Source organism: Peromyscus californicus, unplaced genomic scaffold (genome assembly GCF_007827085.1).
Source record: "Peromyscus californicus insignis strain IS unplaced genomic scaffold, ASM782708v3 Scaffold_21__1_contigs__length_65335640, whole genome shotgun sequence".
Taxonomy (NCBI): Eukaryota; Metazoa; Chordata; class Mammalia; order Rodentia; family Cricetidae; genus Peromyscus; species Peromyscus californicus.
In genome coordinates this window covers 55,895,430-55,921,871 of record NW_026294514.1, presented here as the reverse complement: position 1 = coordinate 55,921,871, position 26,442 = coordinate 55,895,430, and the positions used below count along the sequence as shown (strand labels likewise).

General features: G+C 52.6%; 2 protein-coding genes across 6 annotated transcripts in view; one reads left to right on the top strand and one right to left on the bottom strand.

The window, feature by feature from the left end:
• The window catches only part of Gpc1 (glypican 1), a 28,544-nt gene extending 17,762 nt beyond the window's left edge, over positions 1-10,782 (top strand). For 3 of the 4 annotated variants that reach the window (XM_052750382.1, XM_052750381.1, XM_052750383.1), the window contains 8 exons: positions 3,837-3,995; positions 5,447-5,838; positions 6,506-6,671; positions 7,586-7,716; positions 7,819-7,938; positions 8,039-8,172; positions 8,420-8,595; positions 8,916-10,782. In XM_052750382.1, the coding sequence (XP_052606342.1) occupies positions 3,837-3,995; positions 5,447-5,838; positions 6,506-6,671; positions 7,586-7,716; positions 7,819-7,938; positions 8,039-8,172; positions 8,420-8,595; positions 8,916-9,148 (1,511 nt within the window). In that variant the 3' untranslated portion in view covers positions 9,149-10,782. Of the gene's footprint in view, positions 1-71; positions 472-3,836; positions 3,996-5,446; positions 5,839-6,505; positions 6,672-7,585; positions 7,717-7,818; positions 7,939-8,038; positions 8,173-8,419; positions 8,596-8,915 lie in introns of those variants that run through there. The other variant, XM_052750384.1, reaches the window with a different exon arrangement.
• A 570-nt stretch (positions 10,783-11,352) lies between these two features.
• Ankmy1 (ankyrin repeat and MYND domain containing 1) overlaps positions 11,353-26,442 on the bottom strand; it is a 52,563-nt gene continuing 37,473 nt past the window's right edge. For both annotated transcript variants that reach the window (XM_052750380.1, XM_052750379.1), the window contains 3 exons: positions 25,420-25,495; positions 24,509-24,669; positions 11,353-11,964 (listed from right to left, as the gene is read on the bottom strand). In XM_052750380.1, the coding sequence (XP_052606340.1) occupies positions 11,804-11,964; positions 24,509-24,669; positions 25,420-25,495 (398 nt within the window). In that variant the 3' untranslated portion in view covers positions 11,353-11,803. The remainder of the gene's footprint in view (positions 11,965-24,508; positions 24,670-25,419; positions 25,496-26,442) is intronic.

Here is a 26,442-nt window from a genome sequence, read left to right as displayed (position 1 = left end):
GAGTTGGGGGGGCTGATTTACTTTTCCTGCCCTATCAGTCTAGGAGCCAACCCTGGGGAGGGGAGGGTAGCCTGTGCTCCCCCTTGGCTGTGGCAGCCGTGGGGCTGAGAGCTATCCTCTTGTGTGTTCCTACACTGCCCCAAGCCATGCAGGCTGAAATGGGAGTATTCAGGGGTGGTAAGGGAAGCAGGTTTTCCATGTCTTCGTCGTCCAGTGAACAAGGGAAGGCTTCTGGAGGAATGGGCTTGAGGAGATGGCGTGAGTCTCCAGTCTCTTGAGAAGGGCGGAGGGTTTCAGGGCAGTGGGTCCCTGAGGTGTCAGGAGCAGTCAGGTCAGAGAAGTCTGTGGACAGCATCGGAAATGCCCTCAGGATGTGGGGGTAGGCTGATGTCCAAGAGGGGCTGTCTGTCTGTCGGGGAGGAGCAGGAGCTGCAGCTGTCAGCAGGTGGCAGGAGGGTGTGACCCTGAAAGGTAGGAAGCCACAGGCTGTTGTCTGCTGTGGAGAACAGTGGGGGTGGAGGGGAGACCGGCTGACAGAATCTGGGAGGGGGCAAACAGGTTGCCGCCTGTGGGTTTGCTGCCAGGGGGTGCCATGCTGGGCGTCACAAGAAGCCAGGGGCCTTGGAATTGGGGGGCTTTGGGTTTGGGGGCAAGGTTTAGAAAGGGGACTAGGGTGAGGAAAACCTGCTACGAGCAAATAACCCCTGCGAAATAAAAACCTGAGAGCACCAGGGGAGGGGAGGGTCCCAGAAACCAAGGAGGAAAAGATCTGGAAGGATGCAATCAACTCTGACCGGCAAAGATGGGTGGAACGGGGTTGGGGGAGTTGCACGATACTGCGGCCCCCCCCCCACAACTTCGGGGCTGGGAAGGAGAAAGCTGCTGGTAGAAAATTACCTTTCCCCGGAGATTGTGCAAGTACTTGCCGTGTACTCCGGTGCTTTTCTGGAAGCATGGACGGCTTTGAAGAGGCTGCCTTCGCTGTTCCAATGCGGAGTGCCTGTCACCTGTGGCCCTGGTCTCTGGGGAGCTAGGGCTCGGCAGGCAGGCAGGCAGAAAGCCTCCTGTCTTTGACCCTCCCCCTCCCCCAGCAAGCAGCTCTGCCTTGCATGGGCTTCTGGGCAACCTGGCCCAGCCTGCCCGGGGCCCTCAGGCCGGTGCCCGGGCTCTGGCTCCGTGTCTTCACTCCCGTGTCTGTCCGAGGAGGGAGGGAGGGACGGGGGCGGTGCTGGGGCAACTGGAACAGCGCAGGTCACCGGGCTGGCTGGGCGAGGTGGCCAGGCAGAGCCAGGGGGCTGCAGGAGAGGCCTCTGGATGGGGAGTGTCGATAGTGGGTGGCGAAGGGTCTCAGGAATCCCAGCCACCCAGAACCTGCAGTGGCGTGGGAGTGGGGTGGGGAGAGCAAGTGCCTGTTTCTTGAGTGTGGACCCTTATCTACCCTTTTCCTGTTTCAGCCTGATTCTCCCATCTACGTGGTGAGGGGTGGCGACTGGGTCCACCAAGATGGTGGAGGATGTCAGGAGAGAGGGAACAGTGGGAGGGGCCAGCAAGGATGTGTGCCCACCTCTGTCCTTCCAATGCTCTACTGTGCAGCCTGGTCCTCGAATTTTCCGCCTGCACACATGCCTTTGCCCCGAGTGCCCCTGTCACACCTGAGCCCAAGATGTCCCCCGGACCCCACACTGACACACCTGCAGTGTCCATCCCCAGGGCTAGTTCCCCAGCTCCCTGCTGGAGTCAGAGACGGATCCTCCTCAGGTAGAAGTGACCCCAGCATGTAGCCTTAAAGCTCTCCTCTACTCAGAGAGAGGGAGAGGTGTGGGCTGTACCACGTTAGCCCAGCAGGCCATGGCCTGGAGGAGAGCAAGAAGAAGGTCCTGCTGTCAGTCCTGCCCTTTGTGGGGAGGCAGCCTGCTAGCTGGTGGTGGATAAACTTCTGCCCAGCCCTCCCTACTCTAGAAGGAAGGGATTAGAACAGATGTAGGGAGTCCATGGGGAGGGCCCCATCTCTGCCAGGCTTGTGGCTCCCAGCTGTCTGGGCCCCACACCGGCCCTTTCTTGAGGTTGGTGCTTGGTAACATGTTGCTTCCAGGACCTTCAGCCCCTGTAAGGGGCAGGGACCCTGGGCAACGGGATGGGGCACAGGCAGGGAAGTGGTGGGAGGGCCAGAGGTGTGTGCCTCCACTCCCTGGCTCCCTTTTCTCTTGGTCCTCCAAGTACCCTTGAATCAGAATACAGTTCCTTCTATTCCTCTGCCGCTGTCAGCCAGCCGCTGCCCTGTCTGTGGGCCTTTGGGGACCCTGAGACCACATGGGATGCCTCACCTCGTGAGGCAGAAAGTCCCCACAGGGTTCTGGGATGAGGCAAGGCTCCTATACCTCAGTGAGCAGGAGGAGGGGCCTCTGCGCCCCGCCCCCAACACACAATGATCACCTCCTGAGGTAGCAGTTTCCTGCTCACACACTTCTTGCTGTCCGCTTCCCTCTGGCTCACCTCAGAGTCCTCCACCCCCTGATGGCATCTGACAACATCATACCCTAGAGTTCTCAGCACCTTACCTTTCCCGTTCCTCTCCTACCTTTCCACTAAAGCCTTCACAAGGATATGGCAGGGCAGGCTTTGGCACCCAGGGGCCAGCCCTGGCACCTGCTGTAGGTTCTGGAAGCTCCGCATCTCACTGGCTTTCTGGTCTCAGCCCTACAGCTGTAGCATCATGGTCAGCGGGCCTGGCTGAGGGAAGCTTCTGGAGTCCCTGCTGACCCCTCCTCCCTCTTCCCAGATCCTCCCCCTAAGCCAGTCCTGTGCCAGGTGTAGGGCTTTCTCTAGCTCAGAGACCTGTGAGGAGGGAATGGGACAGACTGGGGTCAGGCAGGCCTTAGTGGGTCTTGAACAACTCAGACCCCGCAGTGGGACAAAACCGAATCTCCAAGCCTCAGATTCCCTGTAAAAGGTGTCGCTGCCGCCTTAGCCGAGGGGTTAACACATCTCATTGAGGATTTCTTCTGATACCAGGAGACTCTCTTGGGTATGAAGCTACCTAGCATGTGCTGTAAGGGCTCCGTGGTGGACACCTCGCAGCTGATTGTGGGCCCAAAGCCACCCTCTGTCTGCAAGTGGGAATCAGTGTCGTCTTGAATGGTGCTACTGCAGTGCCATCAGGAGCTGACGCCTCAGCACAGCAGCCTGGGATAGACAGTGGAGCGGGGAAGCTTCCGGCCAGAACCCTGGGAACTGGGAATGTGTCCAGCCCGGGGGAAGCCTTAGGCCAGGATTGGGTGGCCTCTGGGACCCAGTGCCTGCACAGAGCACAGTCTTCACCCCAGATTGGTACCCAGGGTCTGCCACTGGCCCTACAGAACCATCTTCACCAGACATTCTACTGTCTGTCAATCAGGGGTGGAGCCAGGTGGCCTCAGACTGGGAAGGGCCAAGAAGAGGCTGGTTTCCTCCCTCCTCCCTTGGGCCAAGGCTTCTGCCAGGCTTGAAAGTCTCTGCAAGGTTTCCAATCTTAGTCAGGCAGCCTCTCCCTCTCCAAGCTGGCTCTTTGCTTGGGAGCCCTGAAAAGGCTCTCCTTGTGTGCCTGAGATGCTGGGATACGCTGCACAGTACTCCTAGTCCGAGGCCCAGCCCTCTGATAACTCACGAACACCTGTGGTACCCTATCCCCGAGTCTTATCTGGGGCCCTGGGAGGTCAGAGCCACAGGAGCCCAGCCTTACCCTCCCCTGTCCCTGTCTCTGCCTTCACAAAGGACTCCTAGCCTGAGCTGAGCCCTGTCTTGGGCAGCACATCCTGGGCCACCTTCTCCCTGTCACACCATCCCTTCCCATCCCACAGGTGAACATCTGCGGATCTGCCCCCAGGGCTATACCTGCTGCACCAGTGAGATGGAGGAGAACCTAGCCAACCGTAGCCGTATGGAGCTAGAGATGGCTCTCCAAGACAGCAGCCGTGCCCTGCAGGCCACGCTGGCCACCCAGCTGCATGGCATCGATGGTGAGGAGGAGCTGGAGGGTGGAGACTTCTGGGTGTGGGGCAGGATTCCAAGGCTAGGATTTGGATGGTTAATGTCAGCAGAAGGATTTCCCTCTTCTCGCAGAGCTTAAACGGAACAATGAACCCAAGTTGTTATCAGGGGACCTGGGGAGAATGGGCCTGCCCCTCAGATGGGGAACTACTGCTCTTGGGGTGCCTCTGTGTCCCAAGCAGAGTTCCCTTGAGGACCTACAGAGGTCTGGTCTGCATCTCACCTTTTGGGGTCCTTGTGGTAGGCCACTCTCCCAGCTACCATCCCCTAGTCAGAGAGCTCAAACTGAGGGCTGAAAGAATCCAGGGCCTGCCCTGAGGTGGCTACCTCTTGGCCAGGGACAGAAAGACTCCTGTGTGCTTCAAGAGGCCAGGTCAGCCCCTTTTAGCATCATCTGTTTATGGACCCCTCATGTGACCTCACTGTATATGGGCAGAGAACAGTAGCCCAAACAGTGATGGCATTTTCAACAGGGATTATATGGTGCCGTGGGGTCAGAAGAGCCCCCTAGAAAGTTAGGCCATGAGGTTCATTTCACTGTCTTCAGAAGGGGTACAGGGCCCAGGCAAAGACGGGGTCCCTGCCGTGGGGTAGAACTGGGAAAATGGGAACTATGAATCTGTAGAGGAAAAGCATGGATGCCCTGAGTCTACCCACAGCTGGAGTGTAGCTTCCAGGGTTTGGAAGTTCCCGGAAATATCGGAGAGCCCCTAACCGTTTGCATACTCTGACACTTGTTACTAAACCTTCCTTTGTTGCTTGGTGTGGAGGGGAGGGGCTGAGGAGTCACGGACCTTAAGTCTCCCTTCCGAAGGGGATGCCATCGCAGAGATGTGGAGTACAGTGACATTTCTCTGAACCTTAGAATCTGATGCACATATTCACACCTCGCCAGAAAGTGCCCATCTGAGGTGCTGGTTTGCAGGAGAGTCTGAGACCTGAGGCTTGCTCCTGAAACCTGAAGCTTGGGGACAGGGTTGGCTGGGGAGCAAGAGAAGGAGGAGAACTGCTTAGAGCAACTGAGAGCACTGGGGGTAGGGGCGGGGATAGTGGGAGAGACAGGGCAGTCGGCGGGTAAGCAAGGGTCACTCTGGTTCCCCCACTCAACCCCACTACTGCCCCTCCCAGAATCACTGAATCTCAGCTTCTATTGGTTCCTAAAGCCCAGCTCAAAAATGGCCTGTGGAGCCCCAGCTAGAGGCCTAAGTCCACAGGGCCCTATGACCCTAGAGAGGACAGTCCTGACTTCTGCACCACTAGTGAGGGGAGAAGTCCCCAAGAGCCTGAGGAACCCTCTGCCATATGGTGCCTAACTTTTATTGACTGTATAAGCAGATTCTATAAAGCAGGGGCTATTCTAGCCCACGGGTGGGTTGGCAGAGCCCCCCTCAAGGGGGTTATGCCTCTCCTCTGTGCACAGACCATTTCCAGCGCCTGCTGAATGACTCGGAGCGCACACTGCAGGATGCCTTCCCTGGGGCCTTTGGGGACCTGTACACACAGAACACTCGGGCCTTCCGGGACCTGTATGCCGAGCTGCGCCTCTACTACCGCGGCGCCAACCTGCACCTGGAGGAGACACTGGCCGAGTTCTGGACCCGGCTGCTGGAACGACTCTTCAAGCAGCTGCACCCCCAGCTGCTGCTGCCTGATGACTACCTGGACTGCCTGGGCAAGCAGGCAGAGGCCTTACGGCCTTTTGGGGACGCCCCCCGGGAGTTGCGCCTCAGGGCCACCCGTGCTTTTGTGGGAGCACGCTCCTTCGTGCAGGGCCTGGGTGTGGCCAGTGATGTGGTCCGGAAGGTGGCCCAGGTACACATACTGCCCAAGGCTCTGAGCAGACCCTTGGGAGTCCCTCATGCTGTGCCTAGGCGCTTGGTATCCCCCGCTCTCAGCGCTGTTCCTCTGAGCCCTCGGGCCCTCAGCCTCCCAGCCGCAGCCCATTATCAGTTGCTCAACAGCAGGTCCTCAGATGGGATTCCACTCTAAGCCTGTTCATTCGATGTCCAGTCCTGTGTCCTTAGCCAAATGAAGCTGTGGGCAGAATGGAGAGGGCCATTGGGCTGCTGGGCTCAGGAAACAGGAAACAAGAAAATGTCGTTGGGCCTTGCCGGCCAGCATGGTCGCTCACAGCATGGGGCAGCACATGACAGATCCCCCCCTGGGGAAGGGGATGGGGAGGGTACCAGCTTTAAACTGCACTGCCCCATCTCTGCTTGGTCCAGCAAGTTACCTCCCAACCTCTGGGCCTTGGTTTCCTTATCTGCGGTGAAGCCTAGTGACAGCAGTGTGCCATAGTGTCCTGGCACTGTGTGGACCTGAGATGGCCTGAGCTAGGCGAAGTCCCACAGCCAGTTAGAGCTGCACACAGATGTTCTAGCTTGCATCTCGAGCCCTTCATATTGGTGCTCCCTCAGGGGTAGCTGGTGACGGGGTGCGCAAGGACTGCAGGGGGGCTCAGGCTGCCTTTGTTCTCCAGGTACCTCTGGCCCCAGAATGTTCTCGGGCCATCATGAAGTTGGTGTACTGTGCCCACTGCCGGGGAGTCCCTGGTGCCCGGCCCTGCCCTGACTATTGCCGAAATGTGCTCAAAGGCTGCCTTGCCAATCAGGCCGACCTGGATGCTGAGTGGAGGAACCTCCTGGGTGAGCCCTACCCCCAGGCTGCCTGGCCTGCCCTTAGGAGCACCATACAAGGGTCCTGGGAGACAGTAGTCCCTGGTTTGGGCCAAATGAAAGGTTTGAGGGCCTGATCTAGGAGGGTGGGTGGGATCAAGGGACAGATTCTTTTATTGCCCCAAGGGGTGTGGTCAAATAGCTTCTCATCCTCATATACACACCAACACATAGGTGATGTGTGACAATGCGTGTGCATACACTGACAATGCAAGCTGGCATGTATGTATACTGCACATAGTAGGCTAGCCTGTGTGGTGTGCACAGGGTCTCCCTGCCAATCACAGGTGTGCCTACATGTTACATGTACTGGCATAAGGCGAGTTGACATACAACAATACATATGAATCACTGTGTACATCTGTTGATATGGGGCAAGTTGGCATGCATACGTGTCAGCATTGGTACAAAGCTGGTATGAGCTGGTTAGTATGCTGATCATCATCCACCTGGCAGATGTGTTGGCACCATGGGCCAGTGTGCATATATGATTCCATCTGTGCTATATGAAAGCTGGCACATGCAGAAACGCAGTTCATGTGTACAGGAGCTGGTATGCGGCACATCTGCATGCATATACATCAGCTTATGTGGGCACATGGTGGGCCAGAAGTTATTCATGCATGTTCAACACCTGCATGAACTAACATGGACATGTGTAGACATGAACTAGGCCAGCAAGATGTCCTGTGTGTTCATGAAAACCTATGTATATGGGTATCCAACTATTAATGCTTTGAGCTGCATGAGTGTATGCTGGCCCAGTCTCAATGTGAGCTCATGTGACCCTCTGCTGACCAGTACCTCTGACTGGTACTGTCAAGACTGTGTGTTATTAACGTGCACATTTGACCTATGTGCATACATATGAACACCTCTTCCAGACTCCATGGTGCTTATCACTGACAAGTTCTGGGGCCCGTCGGGTGCGGAGAATGTCATTGGCAGTATACACATGTGGCTGGCGGAAGCCATCAACAACCTGCAGGACAACAAGGACACACTCACAGCCAAGGTGTGTGAGGGGCTGGGAGGCACTGTGAGCATTGGAGGGTCTGTACAGATCTGGGCCGGAGAAACCCTGCTACCCCTCCAGACCCATTTGGTATCTCCCCAGGTCATCCAGGGCTGCGGAAACCCGAAGGTCAATCCCCACGGCTCTGGGCCTGAGGAGAAGCGTCGCCGTGGCAAACTAGCACTCCAAGAGAAGGCCCCCACAGGTACTCTGGAGAAGCTGGTAAGTTCAACCGTCTCAGTGGCTATAGCCCTATATATGTGAGAGGAGACCCAGGCAATCTGTCCCCTGGCTTTTCACTGGTCTGACTGCCATCCAACAGGTCTCTGAGGCCAAGGCCCAGCTCCGAGACATTCAGGACTTCTGGATCAGCCTCCCAGGGACGCTGTGCAGTGAGAAGATGGCCATGAGCCCTGCCAGTGATGACCGCTGCTGGAACGGAATATCCAAGGGCCGGTAGGTGTCCACCACTGGCCACATTCCTCACAAATGCCCCAGAGCGTGGGAAGCTGGGCTGGAGGATCACACACCTTCACCAGTTCCCAGCAGTGAGCACATATCCCCTACCATGGGGCCTGCATGGGTTGCCAATAGATTGGAGGTTCACTGGCCCTCGGGGTGTGGTGAGGGTGTGATACACCATGGTTTGACTCCTTTGCAAAAGCTAATGTAATGAGTCGTGGCTCGGACTCCCCTGCTCTAGGTACCTGCCTGAGGTGATGGGTGATGGACTGGCCAACCAGATCAATAACCCTGAGGTGGAAGTGGACATCACCAAGCCTGACATGACCATCCGGCAGCAGATCATGCAGCTCAAGATCATGACCAACCGTTTACGTGGCGCCTACGGCGGCAATGACGTGGACTTCCAGGATGCTAGTGAGGCCCGCCAGGGGTAGGGTGGTTTGGGGAGGGAATCTTCCCTGCTCGTAGGAAGGAAGGTATAAGGCCTCTCCAGACTCCTCTGCCAAGGGCCCTCAACCCTTCACCCTCATGGATGCTGTAAAGGCCCCATGTCCTTCCAGCACAGTTGAAGCCCAGCCAGGATGTCCGTCTGGCTGTCATGGAGCAGGTGGGGACAGCAGGAGGCAGACCTAGGGCCTGTGTCTTCAGGTGTAGCGGGGCTCGGACTCCCAGTGTCACACAGCCCCCGGGTCCCTGGTAGGAAGAGCTGGCTGCAGCCTCCTGTCCTCCCCCAGGTGATGATGGCAGTGGTTCGGGCAGTGGAGGTGGCTGCCCAGATGACACCTGTGGCCGGAGGGTCAGCAAGAAGAGCTCCAGTTCCCGGACCCCCTTGACCCATGCCCTCCCCGGCCTGTCAGAGCAGGAAGGACAGAAGACCTCAGCCTCCAGCTGCCCAGAGCCCCACAGCTTCTTCCTGCCCTTCCTCGTCACCTTGGTCCTTGCAGCAGCCAGGCCCAGGTGGCGGTAACTGCCCCCCTATCCCCAAGGACTGTCTTGGCCAAAACATGCAACAGACAATATTTAATTCTCTTGGCCTTCGAGGCCCAGGGCAGGATGAGGAGACAGTAGCTCTGAGTGCTGGGGCAGGGTGCATGGGGTGCTGGCCTCCTGGGTCTGACCGCGCCTGTCACCCTAGCTTTTAATTTCGTATCAGGTCAGCTGCGAGCCAGTGTCCCCAAAAGCCATGTATTTCAGGGACCTCAGGGGCACCTCTGGCTGCACACTCTCCCTTACCCTCTTGCACCACTCCAGAAGCTCGTGAGGCCAACCAGAAGGGCGGCTGTTGGCTACAGCCCATCGGAGACCTCAAGTGAGCCTGTGCCTTCCTTTCCCGCCTCTTCCCACTGGGGACTCCCCACCAGACCCCAAGGGCCACAGATGTCAGAGACTGAGGCCCATCCCGCAGCTCCCCAGGAAGCCTGCAGGGGCTGCCTGTATGTTGCTGTCCAGGCTCTGGCAGGGCCTTCACGTTTATGCATGAAACCTTCTACTCAGAAGAAACTCTGCAGCCAGGATCCCCACACATACCAGGCCAGGACCCTGTGCCCCTGTGGAGCCCAGTGAATGTGGTCCTCCAAGAAGATCCTCTCTGGGGTTCCTTGAGTGTGATGTAGGTGAGGTGGCAGCTGGCATGGCCACACTGGGCTCAGCTCTGCCATACTGCTTGAGGGTGTGTTCTGTCCCCTCATATGGGTTCACAAAGTCTGGCCAGGGGGAGGGGGGGGTCCACACAAGGAACCTCACTTCAGGGGAATAGCCAGCCACATCAGGCCTCAATCCCGCTTCTAAAGGTTCCCCTGGCCACAGGGATGCTGGGTGACTGGTGAAACTTCAGCTCAGGGTCAATGGGACCTGGTACGGCAAGTCAGGAGGATGCCTGGGCCCCTTCCTGACCCAGGCAACTCTGTAGGAGTTAGGGGAGCATCGACAGTGAAGGGCTTTTACAGACATGCACATTCAGACTCTCGGTGTCCTTGTCCACTGAGCGCTACATCTCAGTCTTCCTGGACAGCACTGGAGAGGCTCAGGGCACCATTTGGAAGCAGGTATCCTCCTGTGGCCTTGAGACCTGGGGGCACCTGGCTTACCGAAGCTGTCACAGCTTCTCTTCCAGGGCCTTGGGGATGCTGAGCTGCTATAGCCAGGAAGACAGTGGTCCTGACATGCAGAAGCCTGGAAAAGGCTGCTTACCAACCTTTTTTTTTTTTTCCTTCCTTTTTTTTTGGCCACTGGGTTAAGGAGGCTATTGCCAGCACAGTGAACCAAGGTCTTCCTGGTAGTCGGTCCCCTGGCCCAGGATGGGTATTCTCTGCAGTGGGTCTGTGGATTTGTTGGGTCCTTTCCCTGAGCACACCCATTCTGCCACAGTTCTGCTAGTGCTACTCAAGCAGGGGTGGCAGAAGCCAGATCTGGGCTCTGGGATATGAGTGCCTACGTGTCAGGACAGCAGCACCCATGATGTACAGGGCAGCCAGGATAGTGGCCAAGCTACTGTGTCCTTCCTCCATGAGGCTCCCTGACACTCAGTGCCAGTGGGTAACGTGTGTTCTTTGAGTCCTTGTATGAATTAAAGGCTGGAGACGTACAGTGGACGTGACCTCATGTAACTCTGGTGAGACTGCATTTGTGTATATGTGAGCGTGGCATGCACAACAGCAGGGCACGGATCAGGGCTTGTTGGAAGGGGTTTGAGCATGGGTTGCACCTGTAGCAAGGTACTAGGGTTTCCATGGGGTGGTGACCATTGAACATCTCCAATTCCTGCCTGGGAGGATGCCCGCCTGTGCCAGCTGAACATGCCAAAGTTCATGGGAGGACGGAGCCAGAATACCAGGGCAAAGATACCAGCTTGCACTGGCCCCACCTACCTTGTACCTCTCCAAGCCCCCTCAATGCACGTCATTGTCTTGCCCATAGAAAGTTTCTCATTCCTGCCAGGTACTCTGAGGTACCCAGGAGAACAGTGTTCGGACCAAGGATGTCCTGCCACTCCAGTCTGTTCTGGGGTGTCCTGCAGCTGCAGACAGACCCTAAACAGCCTAAGGCTAATTTAGGACTGGCTCACCCTCACTTCAAGGAGCTGACCTGTGCCTTTGTGAGCACACAGTGCCAGCCTCCATGGCTAGAAAGCTTACTCAGTAGCAGGACTCAAAGAAGCCCTGCTCAGCCAGGTGTGGCATGTCTGCTTTATCTGGGAGCTGTGGCCCACATTGCTGCCCAAGTACATTTACAGTGTTACTATTCAAGCACGAGGAAACAGAAAAAAAACCCACCCCACAAATGCTTCTTGGCCATGAATCCCAAGGAGACCTCCAAACAGCTCCCAGAAGGGAGGCTCCTCCAAAGGGCAAGCTCCTGCTGGGTATTAGATCCTACCCAAGGATACCTGCAGTGCCCAGGCCCAGCGTGGCAACCGCATCCTCACTTTCTGCCTCTTTGCAAGTCCTGGGAAGCTCTGATGCCAGGTGGCCCAGATTCCTCCCTGGGAGAGGGAGGGTGTATAGTTCTCTCCCCTCAATTGGCCAGGATAGACAGCCATGGAGTGAGGTAGAGACTCAGTAGAGCCCTGTGGAGAGAGCTGGGCAATCAGGTGCTCACTGGTGAGTGCAGATGGAACATTGTGTCAAGCAGTCCAGTAGGTTGTCTGCCTTTGTGGACGCCTGGTTCGGCTTCGAGATCTCATATTGGACACCTTGTTCTGCTTTAGGTTCTTTTTGAGCTGGACACCGGTGGGCGCCTTGTATGTCTGCTCTTGGTCCGTTAGCAGCGGGATGGTCACCCTCCCTGTCAGAAACAGGAAAACACATAGGAGACCAGTACCCAACACAGGAGTCAGCAGCCAGGCCCAAGCCAGGACTAGCTCAGTGACTCCCACGGCCTTGCCCTTTGAGTACCAGACAAATGCCAGGTCAGCACCTTGCATCTAAGTGCTGCCACAGTGCTGCCAACAAGGGCTAGCTAAAGAGTAGTCCCTTCTCTGCCATGACTGGGCATCCTGAACGGCCTTGTAACAGAGCAGCCAGCTCCCCCATGAGCATCCCACATGCCTGCAGGCAATCCTACAGACTAATGTGCTGCTTTTAGCCCCTACATGTGCACTCACCCATACTCATCATACATATGCCCATACATTCCAAGCCATTAAAGGAGGAGGTTAGAGAGCCATCGAGGTGACACTGGGTGGGTGGGTGGGTGGGTGGGGCGCTAGGAATTCTAGCAGCAAAGCTTCACAGTTCGCAAGCTGCTTTGCTGAGACACCATGACTGTGTGGTAAGGAATAGGGGCAGTCACTGCCCAGCAGGCTTTCCCCCTGTGCAAGGAACTCCTCTCAGATCAGGACAACCCCATGTACACACAAGTTGGGGACAAATGAATTGCCCTTAAAAGCAAGACTTCAGTAACTAAACACTTCCCTTTTATACATCCCAAAAGGATGAGTAGGACCACTCATTTTCAGCACAGACCCACATCTAAGCTCAATCTGAAATAAGCCAGCCAAAAGTGTTAAGTCCTCAGAATGTGAAGCACTGGTCCAGGCAATCAGCCCAACCACCCTGTCATGATGAGGTGTTGTGAAGTATGGATTTGAACAGGATACAGGAACACAGGAGACTGTAAGATGAACCCCTTTCCTCACAAACATCAAAACATAGGGGAGGTGTGAATATTTCACAGTCAGCAACCTATATGAGATTTCAGATAAACTCTGTGGCAGGGTTGGGGTGGGCACTGAGAGCCTACAGTAAACAGGCAGATTAGTGTGTCAGATTCAGACCTAAACCTGTGGTGGAAGCCAGAACTGAGCCCCAAGTGACAGACCATGGAGCCACAAGGCCCTGCTTCTCAGGAGAGACCAAGAAAGCATATGCTGGTCCCCAGGGCCCACCACAAAGAGTCAGTGGCTGATGGCAGTGTATAATGAGCAAACACAAAAGACTTGGGGTCACCCACAGAGAAGCAGCAAGATCCTCACAGCGAAAGAAAAGTCAAAAAACCCCGGTAAGGTAAGCTGAGATTTGTAAAATCACAACATGGCAAAAAACAGTTTACCACCAAATCCAACACACTGAAAACCATATCACAGGCAAACTGAAACTATAAGTACTATCAGAGAGAAAGGGGGGAATCGAAGCTATAAGGTTAGGACAAGCCTTTGTGGGTGCTCACAAAAAAAGAACTAGAGAAGCCCCGGAAGGGGAGGGAATGAGTCTGAAGGCTTAAAGACATAATGGCTAAGAAATTATCCAAATCTTGGTAGGTTATCTAGAGTCATGAAGCTGAAAGGATTCCAAGCAAGATCAACCTGAAGATGGATGCCTGAGACATAATCAAACTAAAAGCCAGAGATGAGGACTTGTAAAGGCAGTGGGAGATCCATCACATACAAGGAACCTCTCTCTCTCTCTCTCTCTCTCTCTCTCTCTCTCTCTCTCTCTCTCTCTCTCTCTCTCTCTGTGTGTGTGTGTGTGTGTGTGTGTGTGTGTGTGTGTGTGTGTGTGTGTCAGAGTTTTGAAACCTTGGAGGGCAGAAGGAAATGAGATGATGAAACCAAAGTTCTGAAAGAATAACTTCAGGCCAAGAACATACCTAGAAAAGCTGCCACCTAGAAATGAATGCAAAATAAAGATATTCCCAGGTGTCATGCCTATACCTGCCTAATGAGACATGCCAATGGGAACTCTCCACATTGACATGATACCAACCAGCAACGTGAAAGCATGAAGCTATGCCACTCCATCAAAGGAAGTGCATTGAGCTTAAACTATTGACAATGCTAGTGTTTCAGGAGTGAAAACAAACAAATGTATTTTTTAATGTAGCTGCAATGGTTTGTTAATGGATATGCAATATAAAAAGACTAGCATAAAATGGGGTGGGGAATAACAATATAATTTTTGCAACTAAAAAGTTACTACCAATTCAAAATAGAATTTAAGGCTCAGGAAACATTGTAGAACATAGAGCAGAAAGAATTTTAAGAACCAGAGGACCCAGACATGTGCTGTAAGAAAGTGCCTTTTAGACATGCCAGGGAAGCTGTACCCATTGAACTTTCAAAATTATAGTCACTGAAACAAGACCTGCACCATGACAACACCAGTTGACATGCTAACATGGATGGTGGGAATCTCACAAGGCCCCACTCCTCGATTAAAAACTACAGGCAATCAATGGCCTCTGAGAAAGGGATAGATTATCTAACCCCATGTGGTCAGCCCAAAATGCACATATGCATGAGCAGTGCTAAATGGACTCAGTAGGCTGTATGTTATATACATACATGTGTATATGTCTGTCTGTAGAACAATAATAATTAAAGAAGAGGTCATGAAATTGAGAGGGGGTAGAAGGACATGAAAGAAGTTAGAAGAAGGAGAAGGTGGGGTGGAAATGATGTAAATGCAGTACTCAGGTATGAACCACAAAATAACTACATAAAAATTTTAACTATACTTGGGACTTGGGTGGCAAAGGCAGGAGGACCAGGAGTTCTGAAGCCAGTATAGGGAAGGTCTTTGAGGTTGGGCTAGAGGGATCCAGTTATACATTGTATATGAAATAAATTTCACCATTGTGATGGCTTGAAGGAGAATGGCATCTATAGATTCATATGTTCGATGTTTGGTCCCTAGCTGGTAGAATTGTTTGGGAAGGATTAGGAGGTGTGGCCTTGTTAGCAGAGGTGTATCACTGGGGCCTTTAAGGTTTGGCTCTTTTCTCTGCCTGATGCTTATGGATCAGATGTAAGCTCTCAGCTACTGCTCTAGCACAATGCCTGCCTGCCTGCTGCCATTCCTCCCCAACATGATGGTCATGGACTCACACTTTGAAACTATGAGCCCCCATAAATGTTTTTTTTTCTACAAGTTGCTTTGGTTGTGGTGTTTTGTCGTGATATTAGAAAGGTAACTAGGACAACCAATGGGCCAAATGAGAAGGGGTTTAAAAATATATCCCTTGCAAACAGTAACTGAAAGACAACAGAAGGGTCTCTGTCAACCAGACAAAATGGATTTCCAGTCCAAATCACAAGGTCACCATATGGTCATAAAGAAGGCAGTTCATCAAGCAGATAGAGCAATTGTAGATAAATGTGTGCTAAATATACAAAGCAGACACTGTCAGATCAGAGAGGAATGTAAACAGTAACTTCAGCATCCCACATGTGGTGATGATTTATAATCCAGACGGAAAAACAACAAGGAAACAACAGACTTGAAAAATACTAAAGATCAAGTGGCTAACATGCACACAGGTGATTCCATCCACAGCAGAGTGCACGTGTGTCTCGGGAACATGGACATCTTCAGGACAGATCACATGATTAAAATCTTATCAATGTCTTTCTTAACCACAGTGTTATGAAACGATATCAACACTCTGAGGAACTTATAAAAATTCCCACAAGTATATGGGAATAAATAACATACTCCTTCATAACCAGCAGGTCAAAAAAGAAATTAAAAACTATCTTGAGACAAATGAAAAAAATTAAAACACACCAAAATTTATGGAGTGCACCAAAAGCAGTTCTAAGAGAAGTATCTACAGTGACAAATGTCTGTAATAGGAAAAAAGAACCCAGCCAAGCTAACGTCAATCAAAGAACAAAAAAAGGACAAACTATACATAAAACAGAAATAAGCTAGTGAAGACCAGAGCAGAAATCAATGAAACAGAAACTAGAAAAACAAAAGATTAATGAAACTTGGTTTTCTCAAGTGATAAAACTGTCAAACCTTTAGTTAGACAAAATGATCTCAAAATTACTCACCAAGAGGAGCCATTACAACAGATGCTATAGGAATAGAAAGGATCATAAAAAGATTGCTGTATTAACTTTATACCTGCACCTTGGACAACCTGGAAGAAACGGAGAATGTCCTAGAAATATACAACTTCTGTAGACTAAATCATGAAGAAACAGAGTTTGAACAAATCTCTAACAACTGAAGATACTGAATCAGCAGTGACAGGCAGTCCCACATGAAAGCACGGGAGGACAAGAGGACTTTGTGGATGAATTCTACAAACCATTTAAAGGAGGATTAAACCCCTCCAAAAGCTGAAAGGAAGGTGGTGGGAAGTCTTACAAACTCGTTTTATAAGGCAGTCATCTCCCTCACACCAAATTTAGAAATGGGGACCATAAGAAAAACCGCAAGTCCTTGTGAACTTGTCACAGTCAGTGTCACAAGCACATTAAAGGAATCATGGAATACTACCAATGGGCTACCTCCCTGAGCTGCAGAGAGGTTCAGCATACACAAATCTATGTGATACATTATCCAGTCACAGAATAAAGGATGAAAAGCACACAGTAATCACAATAGATGTAAAAAAAATTTCTGACAGAACTTAACATACTTTGACAATTAAAGAATAAAATTAGGCTATTAGGAGGGATTGCATTTTATATATATACTAAATGTGGGTATATCCATATAGATATCCACATATATCCACAGCTAACAGCATATTTGATGGACAAAAAACAAAGACACCTCTCTTTAAGATCAGGAACAAGATGAGGATTCTGTTTCACCTCTTCCACTTAACTTATTTCTTGGAACTCCTAGACAGAGTCAAAGGCAAGAAAAGGAAATAAAGAAATCCAGTTCTGAAAGGAAAAAGTCGCATTATCTTCCCTGCAGGCGACATGTGTCTTTCCCTACAGACTTACCCAAAACTCTGAGAGCTAGCAAGCAACCCCAGCCGAGCACTAAGACGCAAAACTGACATAAAGTCAATTGGTTTTCTACGTGAAAACAATGAACCATCTGAAAAACTAAAAGGCCAGAGGTGGTGGTAAACACTTTCAATCCCAGGACTCAGGAGCTGAGGCAGGAGGATAGCGTTCAAGGCCAGACTAGGTAGCATAGCAAGGCTTTGTCTAGGGATATAGCACAGAGGTCAAGCGCTGGTTTCACATATGCAAAGTTCTGGGTTTGATTCTCAGAGCCAAGAAGGAAAGCGGGGTGGATGGGACAAGGGAAGGTAGGGAAGAGGAAGGGGAGGAGCTAAGGATACAATCACATCTGTAATAACATGAAAATTAAAATACTTAGAAATAAATATAACCAAGGAGGTGAAAAACTAGAAACTAGAAAACATTGACAAACAAGTTTAAAAAGCCATAAGTAAATAAAGTAAATATATCATGATCTGGATTGGGGAAATTAATACTGCCAAAATATTGATACCATCCAAAACAATCTACAGATTCAATGTAATCCCCATCAAAATCCCAATAAGATCTTTCATAGGACAATCCTAAAATTCATATGGAAGTACAAAAGACCCTGAGAGCCAAAGCTATGTCTAAGAACAAAGACTGCTGAGATGTGGAGGTGTCCCATTTTCTATTTAAAACTGTTACAAACTGAAATCATGAAAACCAACATGGGTAAGAACACATGAGAGCCCAGGAATTAGCAAAAGCATACACATCCAGCTTCTCAATAAGGCCAGGAGAATACAAAGAGGAAATTATGCCTTCCCATAAGCAGTGGGGCCGGAAATGGTCTCCTGGCTTCACAGTGTGGGGGAGCCAGGACCTGCAGGAAGACAAAGAGAACTGGATGTCCTTCCCAGGCTTCAAGGTAACGAACAAGCAAGGGAAGCCACAGCCCTGGCCTCAGCTACACCGCCTGTAGCACAGACCCTAGCTTCCCACTTCTCCCTCTCCAGAGAACACAGAGGTCCCCAAACTTCCACAGGGAACCCTGGTACCCATGTTCTAGGCTTCCATCTCCATCACAACTCAAGCTTTGTTGCTATCTGAAACCCTCTCAGATTCATCCACAGCTCCTTTGCCTCTCCTCCGAAGCTCTGGATGGTCACCTGACCACGGACTCTGGCAGCAGCCCCCTCTCCCAAGAGGCCAGATGTAGGAGGGTGTTGAAAAGAGGTGCCCATCCTTGCTGGTCTACAGCTAGACTCTAGCCCCATCTCCCAGACCCCGCCCTCTTTTGCTACTCCCTATTGACTTCCTAGTCTATGTGGAGCCGAAAAATCCCTTTGTGTCCATAGCCTGCCAGGTCTTGCTCCTTCAGAGCCCTCCAGACACCACTTGTCTCTATCCTGCTTACTGGCCAGGGCCATTACGTACATCACTTCCTGGCTCTTCACCCTAAAACTCTCTTTGTCTGCATTTCCCACACTGAGTCTATGTCTTCTCTAAAGGCACTGTCTGGTCATTTGCCATACCCCACATCTCACCATCCTGCCTCCTAGCCTCAGCCTCATTCTCTGTGGGTCTCTGAGGGCTCAGGTGGATGGCAAGGCACCTTTACCCAGACAGAAAGGACGGTGCAGCTGAGTCTAGCCCAAAAGAGAACCCAAAATTCCAGGTGAGCACTGAGAAGGGGATTCTGGGGGGACAGGGGTGGAGATACTGGGTCCCACAGACATTGGCACCTCCAGGATGACCTAAGAACCCCCCTGGGAAGGTGGGCCTCCAGAGAAAGGGTTCCTCCTCTCTCCCAAGGTGCCTCTGCCTCGTCAAGTATATCTGTCTCTCCCCTTTGGCATCCTCATCTCAGCATCTGGTCCCCGAATCTTCAGGAACAGGAGCACTTGGGCTGCTGTGGAGTGGGGAGCACTTGGACATGCACTTATGTCCTTACACATCCAGGTTCCTAGCAGCAACTGGAAACCATCGGGACAACTCAGAGGCAGAGAGTCAGCTCTACTCTGCTCATGGGAATCCTCAGCACCTTCCCTGACTTTGGGGTACCTGATGGAGGCACATGTACTCTGTAAGCAAGCTGGACCCTAAACTGAATCCTGAGCCCATGCTGCTTCAGCCCACTAGGGTTCCCCAGGAAGTACAGGTCCAGGATAGCTGTGACTACCCTAGGGCTGCCTGCCTGAGTAGGTTACTTTGGGCGGGGGGCGGGGGGGGTGCAGGGGGAGGTGCCAGCCCTAGAACAAGAGAAGGAACACATCTCCCAACAGGGATGGAATTTAGTTTCAAGGTGGAGGCTCGGCAGCTGAGTAGCCAGGGCACAGGCAGCTAGAGAGCACCAGAGACAGAACAGAGCATCTGTTGGGGTCTGCAGCATCTCTTTCCCCTGCTGTCCTACCCCTTGGGACAGCGCAGATGGCTCATCCAATGGTCTCAATACTATGCAGGAGGCCCCTTAGGTAGAAAAAGCGCCGGGTGGCAGGAGCCACAGGATGGATTCTGAGATGCTGGGACAAGTGCTTGGCCTTCCCTTAGAGAGGGCTGGATTGAGGTTCCAGCAGACAGCGGGTATCTGGTAGAGAAGGCCCACCCTCCATCTGGCCATGTGTGAACTCCTGTCCTACATGTTCCAAGCGACCCACAGCTCTTACAGACCACCTGCCCCAGAATAACCACTTGGATCAAACAGCCCAACAGCACTGGAGGCAGCAGCCCTGCCGAGGGTGAGGAGGAAGGAGGCTCTGCTATAAACACCAGCTTTGGGTGCCACCTCTCGTCTCTGCAGGCGGGAGAGGCAGCAGCATGGGACATGGCCCCTTTAGAATGTCCTCCCTTTTTCTCTGTTCCCTGGCATGATAGTTCAGGCCTCCAATTGCTCTGGAGTACAAGCCACCTGGCCCCATGAGGAAGTTAACAGTTCTGCAGAGATTGCCAAGGCCCTGAGAAGATAGGGAGGGGCCACTCCTGGAAAGAGCATAAGTACAAGTCCCTCCTGGGTTTCCAGCCCCATCTCTCCCCTAGTACCTCACTTCTTCTTCCTAGAGACAACTTTCCTAGCTAAGAGGGGCTTTTCTAGAATATATGCTCAGGGCCAGAAGGCCTCTCCTTGCTCTAACGAGCAACCCCATCCATGTATGCATTGCCCCACCTACCCCCCTTTCACCCTCAACCCTTCTTTCCACCAACACACAGCGAATGTAACCCAGTGTACTGGAATGTGGGTCCCTGAGGCACAGGGACCAGACCACCCCGGCCTATGACCCAAAGGGTGTGGGCTCACAACAGAGTTGATTCAGAAGAGACCATACATCTCTGAGTCTGTGGCTAGCAGAAAAGGCACAGACAGGGACTCAGTGAAAGCCACCCAGTGGAGGTGGGCACTACAAGGAGCCACAAGAGGCCAGCATGTCTGGGTGGGTGTGTGCTGGAATGACAGAGAGGCCACAAGGCCCCTGAGCAGCAAGGCCAGGAAGGGTTGTTCAAGGAGTGGACAGAGAAGCCAGGAATGTACATCGGTACAGGATAGGGAGGAGGGGAGGGATGAGGTCCACTGGGCTTTGCTTTTGAAGGCAGAGATAAGCTGACTTTCATGGGTAAGATGTGATGTGGAAGCCAGAGAGGAGCCATCAACGAATCCCAGGTGAAGAAAATGACAGAAGGGCAGCCTCACATCAAGCCTGGGGGGCTCAGCACCTCCAGGTTCCCCCAGTCTCTCCCAAAACTAGTCAACTGCAGAGTCCCAACAAGAGACAGAGTCCCAACAGGGAGAGACATGAAAACCAGCCACCACCATCTTAGGGAAGACCTGGGACCTTTTGGTTCTAGGCAGATGATGGAACCGTGAGTCAATCACACAGTGACATACTCAAATAGCTCTGGACAGCTGGGGCCAAGTCACCCCTGCTTGCGGTCTCATCAGGAGACTGCTCCCTCGGCCTGTCAGGGACGGATGAATCTGACAGAATAATAGAAGCTTTGGTGTGGTACAGCTCAGGTAGCAAGAAGCTGCGTTCCAGGTGAGCCACAAAAAGGAGTCACAGTGCCACAGAGTGCTCCGTGTCAGAGGGTGTGAGAAAGGAGATGAAAGAACACAAACATCACACCAACATGGACAGATGTCACACAAGGCCACTCTGTGGCCCTCACCTCTGTTAGACCACCATAACCTCTAAGAGCACACTTCGGAACAAGGGAAGGCTTCCTGGAAACCAACGGTAGGGTTAAAAGCCCAGTGAGTGTGTGCATGTGTGTGTGAGACCCTTTGTAGGCTGAAGGACAAAATGGCCTGAGTTACAGTCTGGCACTCTGGCCAACCTCCAAGACTGATTTTGAAATTATGGGACCAACACATTAGAATTAATTAGGTCACATTAACTGTCATACTGTTCAAGGCAAAAATCACTAGAGAAGTGTGTGTGTGTGTGTGTGTGTGTGTGCATGTGTGCAAGGCATCTTAGAGTACTGTGTGCATCCACAGATTAAAATCTAAATATCTTCTCCAAAATGTTTGGAATGGACACCGAGATTAATATGGTTGTCACTATTATCTCCTCTTAAACAAAGCATTAGGGGTGACTAGAAAACTGACTCAGTAGTTAAGAGCCAATTTTCTGCTCTTCCAGAAGACCCAGGTTCAATCCCCAGCAGCCACACGGCAGCTCACAACCATCTACAACTCCATTTCCAGGAGATCAGATGCCCTCTTCTGGCCTCCACAGTTATCAGCCAAGCATGTGGTGTGTGTGTATATATAAATGCATAAATATGTGTGTGTGTTTATAAATCCATGCAGGCAAAACATTCATACAAGATAAAAAAACAATTAGTTGCCGGGCGGTGGTGGCGCACGCCTTTAATCCCAGCACTCGGGAGGCAGAGCCAGGCGGATCTCTGTGAGTTCGAGGCCAGCCTGGTCTCCAAAGCGAGTTCCAGGAAAGGCGCAAAGCTACACAGAGAAACCCTGTCTCAAAAAAAAAAAAAAAAAAAAAAAAAAAAAAATTAGCACATATTTTAGACGGAGTAAAACATGGTAGGGTTTTCACTTGGAGGAAATGTAGAAAAATACAAATATAGGTGTCCACGGCCATGTTTGGAACAGCGGAATGCCCTTACTCGTGTGTATGCATGTGTGTATATGCATGTGTGTGCATGCCTGGCTAGTCCCTGCATGTCTGGAGAGGCGTGGGCCCATTTGGGAGGACACACAAGGGATGGTCTTGGCCTTTTCTGGTGTCGGGGTAACTGTCACTTGCTTTTGTTTTACATAGGGAGTGTAGAAGCTTCTTCCATGCTAATAGACGGAGTAGAAGCGGGATGTTCATGCACACGCAGCTGCTGGCATGGGCACCGGCACCCCAACCCGTTAGGCCCACCAATATTAGCACCCTGGAACAAGGAGCTAGCTCACCCATGGTAACAACTGATCGGTGCTAGGGGACAAAGCTCTAGTCCCTGCCTGTCAGGAGCGCCCCCCCCCCCCTTGGAAAGCCACCTGTGGCTGAGTTCCATGAAGGAACGGCTCGTTCCTCCATGGCCATCGTCACCTGCATACATAAGGTGGCCTTACCCGGCACCTCTATGAACCTCCACCTTGGAGTAGAAATCAAAACCCAGGCAGCAGTATTGCTGTGCTGCTGCCAGGAGAAAGGCTGGTCAGCCGTGGTCTTCCCCAGTCCTCCCGGGCTCTATAGCCCCTTCCCCACCTCTTCCCCAGTCCTGTGCTTGTTCAGTCTGCTCTCTGCTCCACTCCCTCCCCCAGACACCCCTAGGCCTGTCCCCCTCCCCCAGGCAAGTGGCCATGCTGCAGCCCTCACTGCCTGCCTGCCTTCTCCCTCACCCTGGCAGTGGGTCTGATTCTCAGGGGCGGACTTGCCACCCCTGGCTACGCCACCTTGCTCTAGTCCCGCCCCTTTACCCCCATCAGTCCCTGTGACTTCCACTGTGGCCTCAGCACAAGCCTAGCACGTGGCAGACAGGCAACTAAGGTGCTACAAGAGCACCCTGGCCCCCGTAGGGAGTTGGGGTCCATGGAAGGAACCTGGACAGCAGGGAATGGCTCTTCCTTGGGACCGGGAGATGCCTACAGCTGGGCAAGTCAGGGCCAGCATGAGCCAGGAGCAGCCAGTGTCCTGCTGCCAGCTCTCTAGCAGAGTTCTGACCCTTGACCTGCCTGTCTACTAGCCCTTCTCCTTTCCTGAAGTGCTGAGCACAGTACAGCACAGGCCTTATGAGAGACCAACAAGGTAGGCGTAACCAGCTGAGACTTGACCCAGGACACAGACTTGAACACACACCATAGGTCACTTTATTGCCAGGTCAGGACTAGACTGCTGTGACATGCAGCTTGTGACATGCAGTTGCAGTAGCACAGACATTTCTTGCACGAGGCCAGCAGAGGGCACAACCCTAGGCCCCTGCCCAGGCTCACGGGGATTCTACGTCCCTCCAGCACTCCTCTTCCAAACGCGGCACTGGATGGATAAGAGGAGGCAGAGAGAGGAGTGTGGCAGTCCAACTGTTGGGCCTGAGCAAGAGACTCAAGGGGTAGATGAGCTTGACTGCCCCAGGAGGCCAGGCCCAGGAGCTGTGACCGCTAAGCCTTGCTACCTAGACCACAAGGTCTCTCTTCCTGGGCCTCCCCCGCTCTACAGGGGGTGAGGAGATCCCCCAGCTCGCTCAGCTACGGCCTGCAATCAACAATCAACGTCTCTGTCCTTTGCCCAGTGCTGCCTGCAGCAAAAGGAAGTGTCGGCTACAGCCACCCTTCAAAGACCACTCCCTCAAGATCTGCAAGGCAAAGGCTATTACCAGATTCTGGGTAAACCCCACTGAGGGAACCTGTTACCAGAAGTCCTGGTTTTACAGAGGAGTAGCCCAACCACTTGGCAGGTACCAAGGCCAGGACAGTGGATAATGCCCCTAAAATACCAGCGCCGCAATACACTTTAGGAGAGCCAGGGAGAAGAAGGATGGAGGGGATAGGCATAGAGTCTGGGGAGGAGCAGGGAGGTCATTTATGAAAGCAGACACCTGTTGAGACCCACATGTCTAGAAGTTCTAAGGGGACTGCTAGGTGACACTCCAGAAGCAGCCCCTATGTTAAGTTCCATCTTGTCCTACATGTGACTAGCAGATGCCCCAGTGACAGCAACCCCCCCCCCCCACCCCTGTACCCATGTCTCAGCTCTGCAAGGAAGTTACATGCCTCCTTTCCAGGAAGTGGCCATGTGTGGTGATGTCACCACAGATGAAGACCCAGGATGGCTCCCTCCTCTATCCTTCCCATTCTACCCCCTCAAGACACACACACATACACACACACCACACACACACACACACACCACCACTACCACACACACACCACACACACCACCCCATACATACACCCACCCACACCACACACACATACACACACACACACACACACACACACACACACACACACACACACACACCACACAAATACACAACGACCCATTCAGTCCTGGCTGTAAATTCTGGGAAAGCATCCTGAAACTGAAGAGCTTTCAAAGGTGATGGTGATTCTCTCCCCCACCCACTCCCCAGGCCTGCATCTTTGTCCTGGGAATTGGTAGTAGGCCCCCTCGCCAGCCCCTCCTAACATGGCATCCAACCTACTCATGATCATGATGTCATTGCAGTCCTTTTTATGGAAGTCAGTCCAGGCCTTGGTCTTGCAGTACTTGCTGCAGGTCAGGATCCCATAGCAGCGGGGACAGGGTGTGAGGCGGACCCCAATGGAGCGACCACACTGGTAGCAAAACTTGTAAAAGGCAAGGCTGTAACGGAATCCCAAGGTCAGGTCTGTGCCCACACCTGAGCTCCTAAGACAGTCTTGGTTGCACATCCCACCAGACAGAGCATCCACCACTGATGTCCTCACCCAAAATGGTCTCCACATGGCTATTCTGAGCAGTTAATACACACTGCCTTTGGGCCCACCACAGGCTCCGTAAAGGCTGCTCGAGCAAATGCTATGCATCCAACATGGCGACCAGGGGCGCTTACAAGCTCGAGGAAATCGGTTGTGAGTACCACTGCTGCGATGAGTCAGCTACCTGAAGGGAGACCTCAGAGCTTGTGTTTGGGATGGAACTCAGCACCAGCTTCCTCCATTTCCAGAGGAGACACTCCCCATCACCCTCTCAAGCCCTGCCCTGTCCCTCGGTATTAACGGTGCTGATGTTCCCACGAATATGCATGGGTCCTTCCCAGAGCGTACACAGGTGACTACAGAGCCGCCTCTGCCACAGAAACACCCTGCAAGAGGATGGCAGGGACTTCCTGGAAAAACAGTGGTTGAGCTGGGCTATGTTCTGCCATGGGAGGTGGCCACCCTCCTGAGGATGTGGAGCTCAAGTGTGCCCCACCCAGATAACTCAGCTCGCTGAGTCCTGAGACCCCATCGGTGAGCCTTGTTCTGGCTGGAGCCTGCGTCTGGGTGCTAGGCTGCCTGGCCAAGGCTCTGCTACTCGGGACGGAGAAGGTGGCCCTGCAGGGGCAGTAGGGCCAGAGCCCACAGCACTCACGGCTGCTTTTCTGCGGCTGAGCTCTTCGGCAGGCTGGAGGTCCTCTTCTTCAGCCTGTGGCTGGGGGACAGCTCTACTGCAAAGAGATCTGAGTGAGCACCTGGTGGTCGGGAGAGGCTGCAGCTTGGGAGGAGCCCTCACATGTGGCTATCACCCGCACCTGCATAGAGCTTACCCACCTGCAGCCCCTGCCTAGATCTGACCTTCACCATCCACTTCTGCTCAGGATTTGCCTTGCTACACCACTGAAGGCTACCAGGCAGCCTCTCCCAGCTCGCAGACTCTCTGAAGGAGTCGCCCGGGTGACCTCCCATTTGTCTCTGAAGCCCCGATTACTTTTCCTTGCTCTTTTTCAGAGGCCAGTTGTCACTTGCTCAGAAACCTAAATTTGTGAAGTCAACAGCGGTGGTTAATCTTGTCAGCTTTGGTGATTTAAAAATCACCTAGGAGACAGACCTCCGAGTATGTCAGTGAGGGCGTTTCCAGACAGGTTTAACCGACATGGCTCGACCAACCCCAAATGTAGGTGGCATCATCCTGTGTGACAGGGGTCCAGACTAAATAAAAAGGAAAACACGAGCTGAGCGCCAGCATTCATCTCTCTCTGCTGCTTGACTGAGCCTCAAAGGTGACCAGTTGCTTCAGGCTTCCATCAGCACAATTTCCCTCTTGAACTCTGAACCAAAATAAATGCTTTCTCCTTTAGGTGGCACGTGTTGCGTGTTTTGTCGTCGTAACAAGAAAAGTAACTAACCCAGAAAACTGGTGCCAAGGGGTGAGGCTGTCGCTGTGATGAATCTGGTCATGTGGAGGAACTGGTGTGTGGGAGGAAAATGTGGAAGAGTTTGGAGCGGCAGGATAGACAAGTCCTAAACTGCTGCAGACAGAGCTCAGCAGGGCATTCTGGTGGGAGTTTGGAAAACCAGAATGCCCAAAGAAAGAGACATGGACTGTGGCAACTCAGCTCAGGAAGAAGATCAGGACTCTCTTGAGACTTGGACTTGAGTCCATTCAGGTTACATT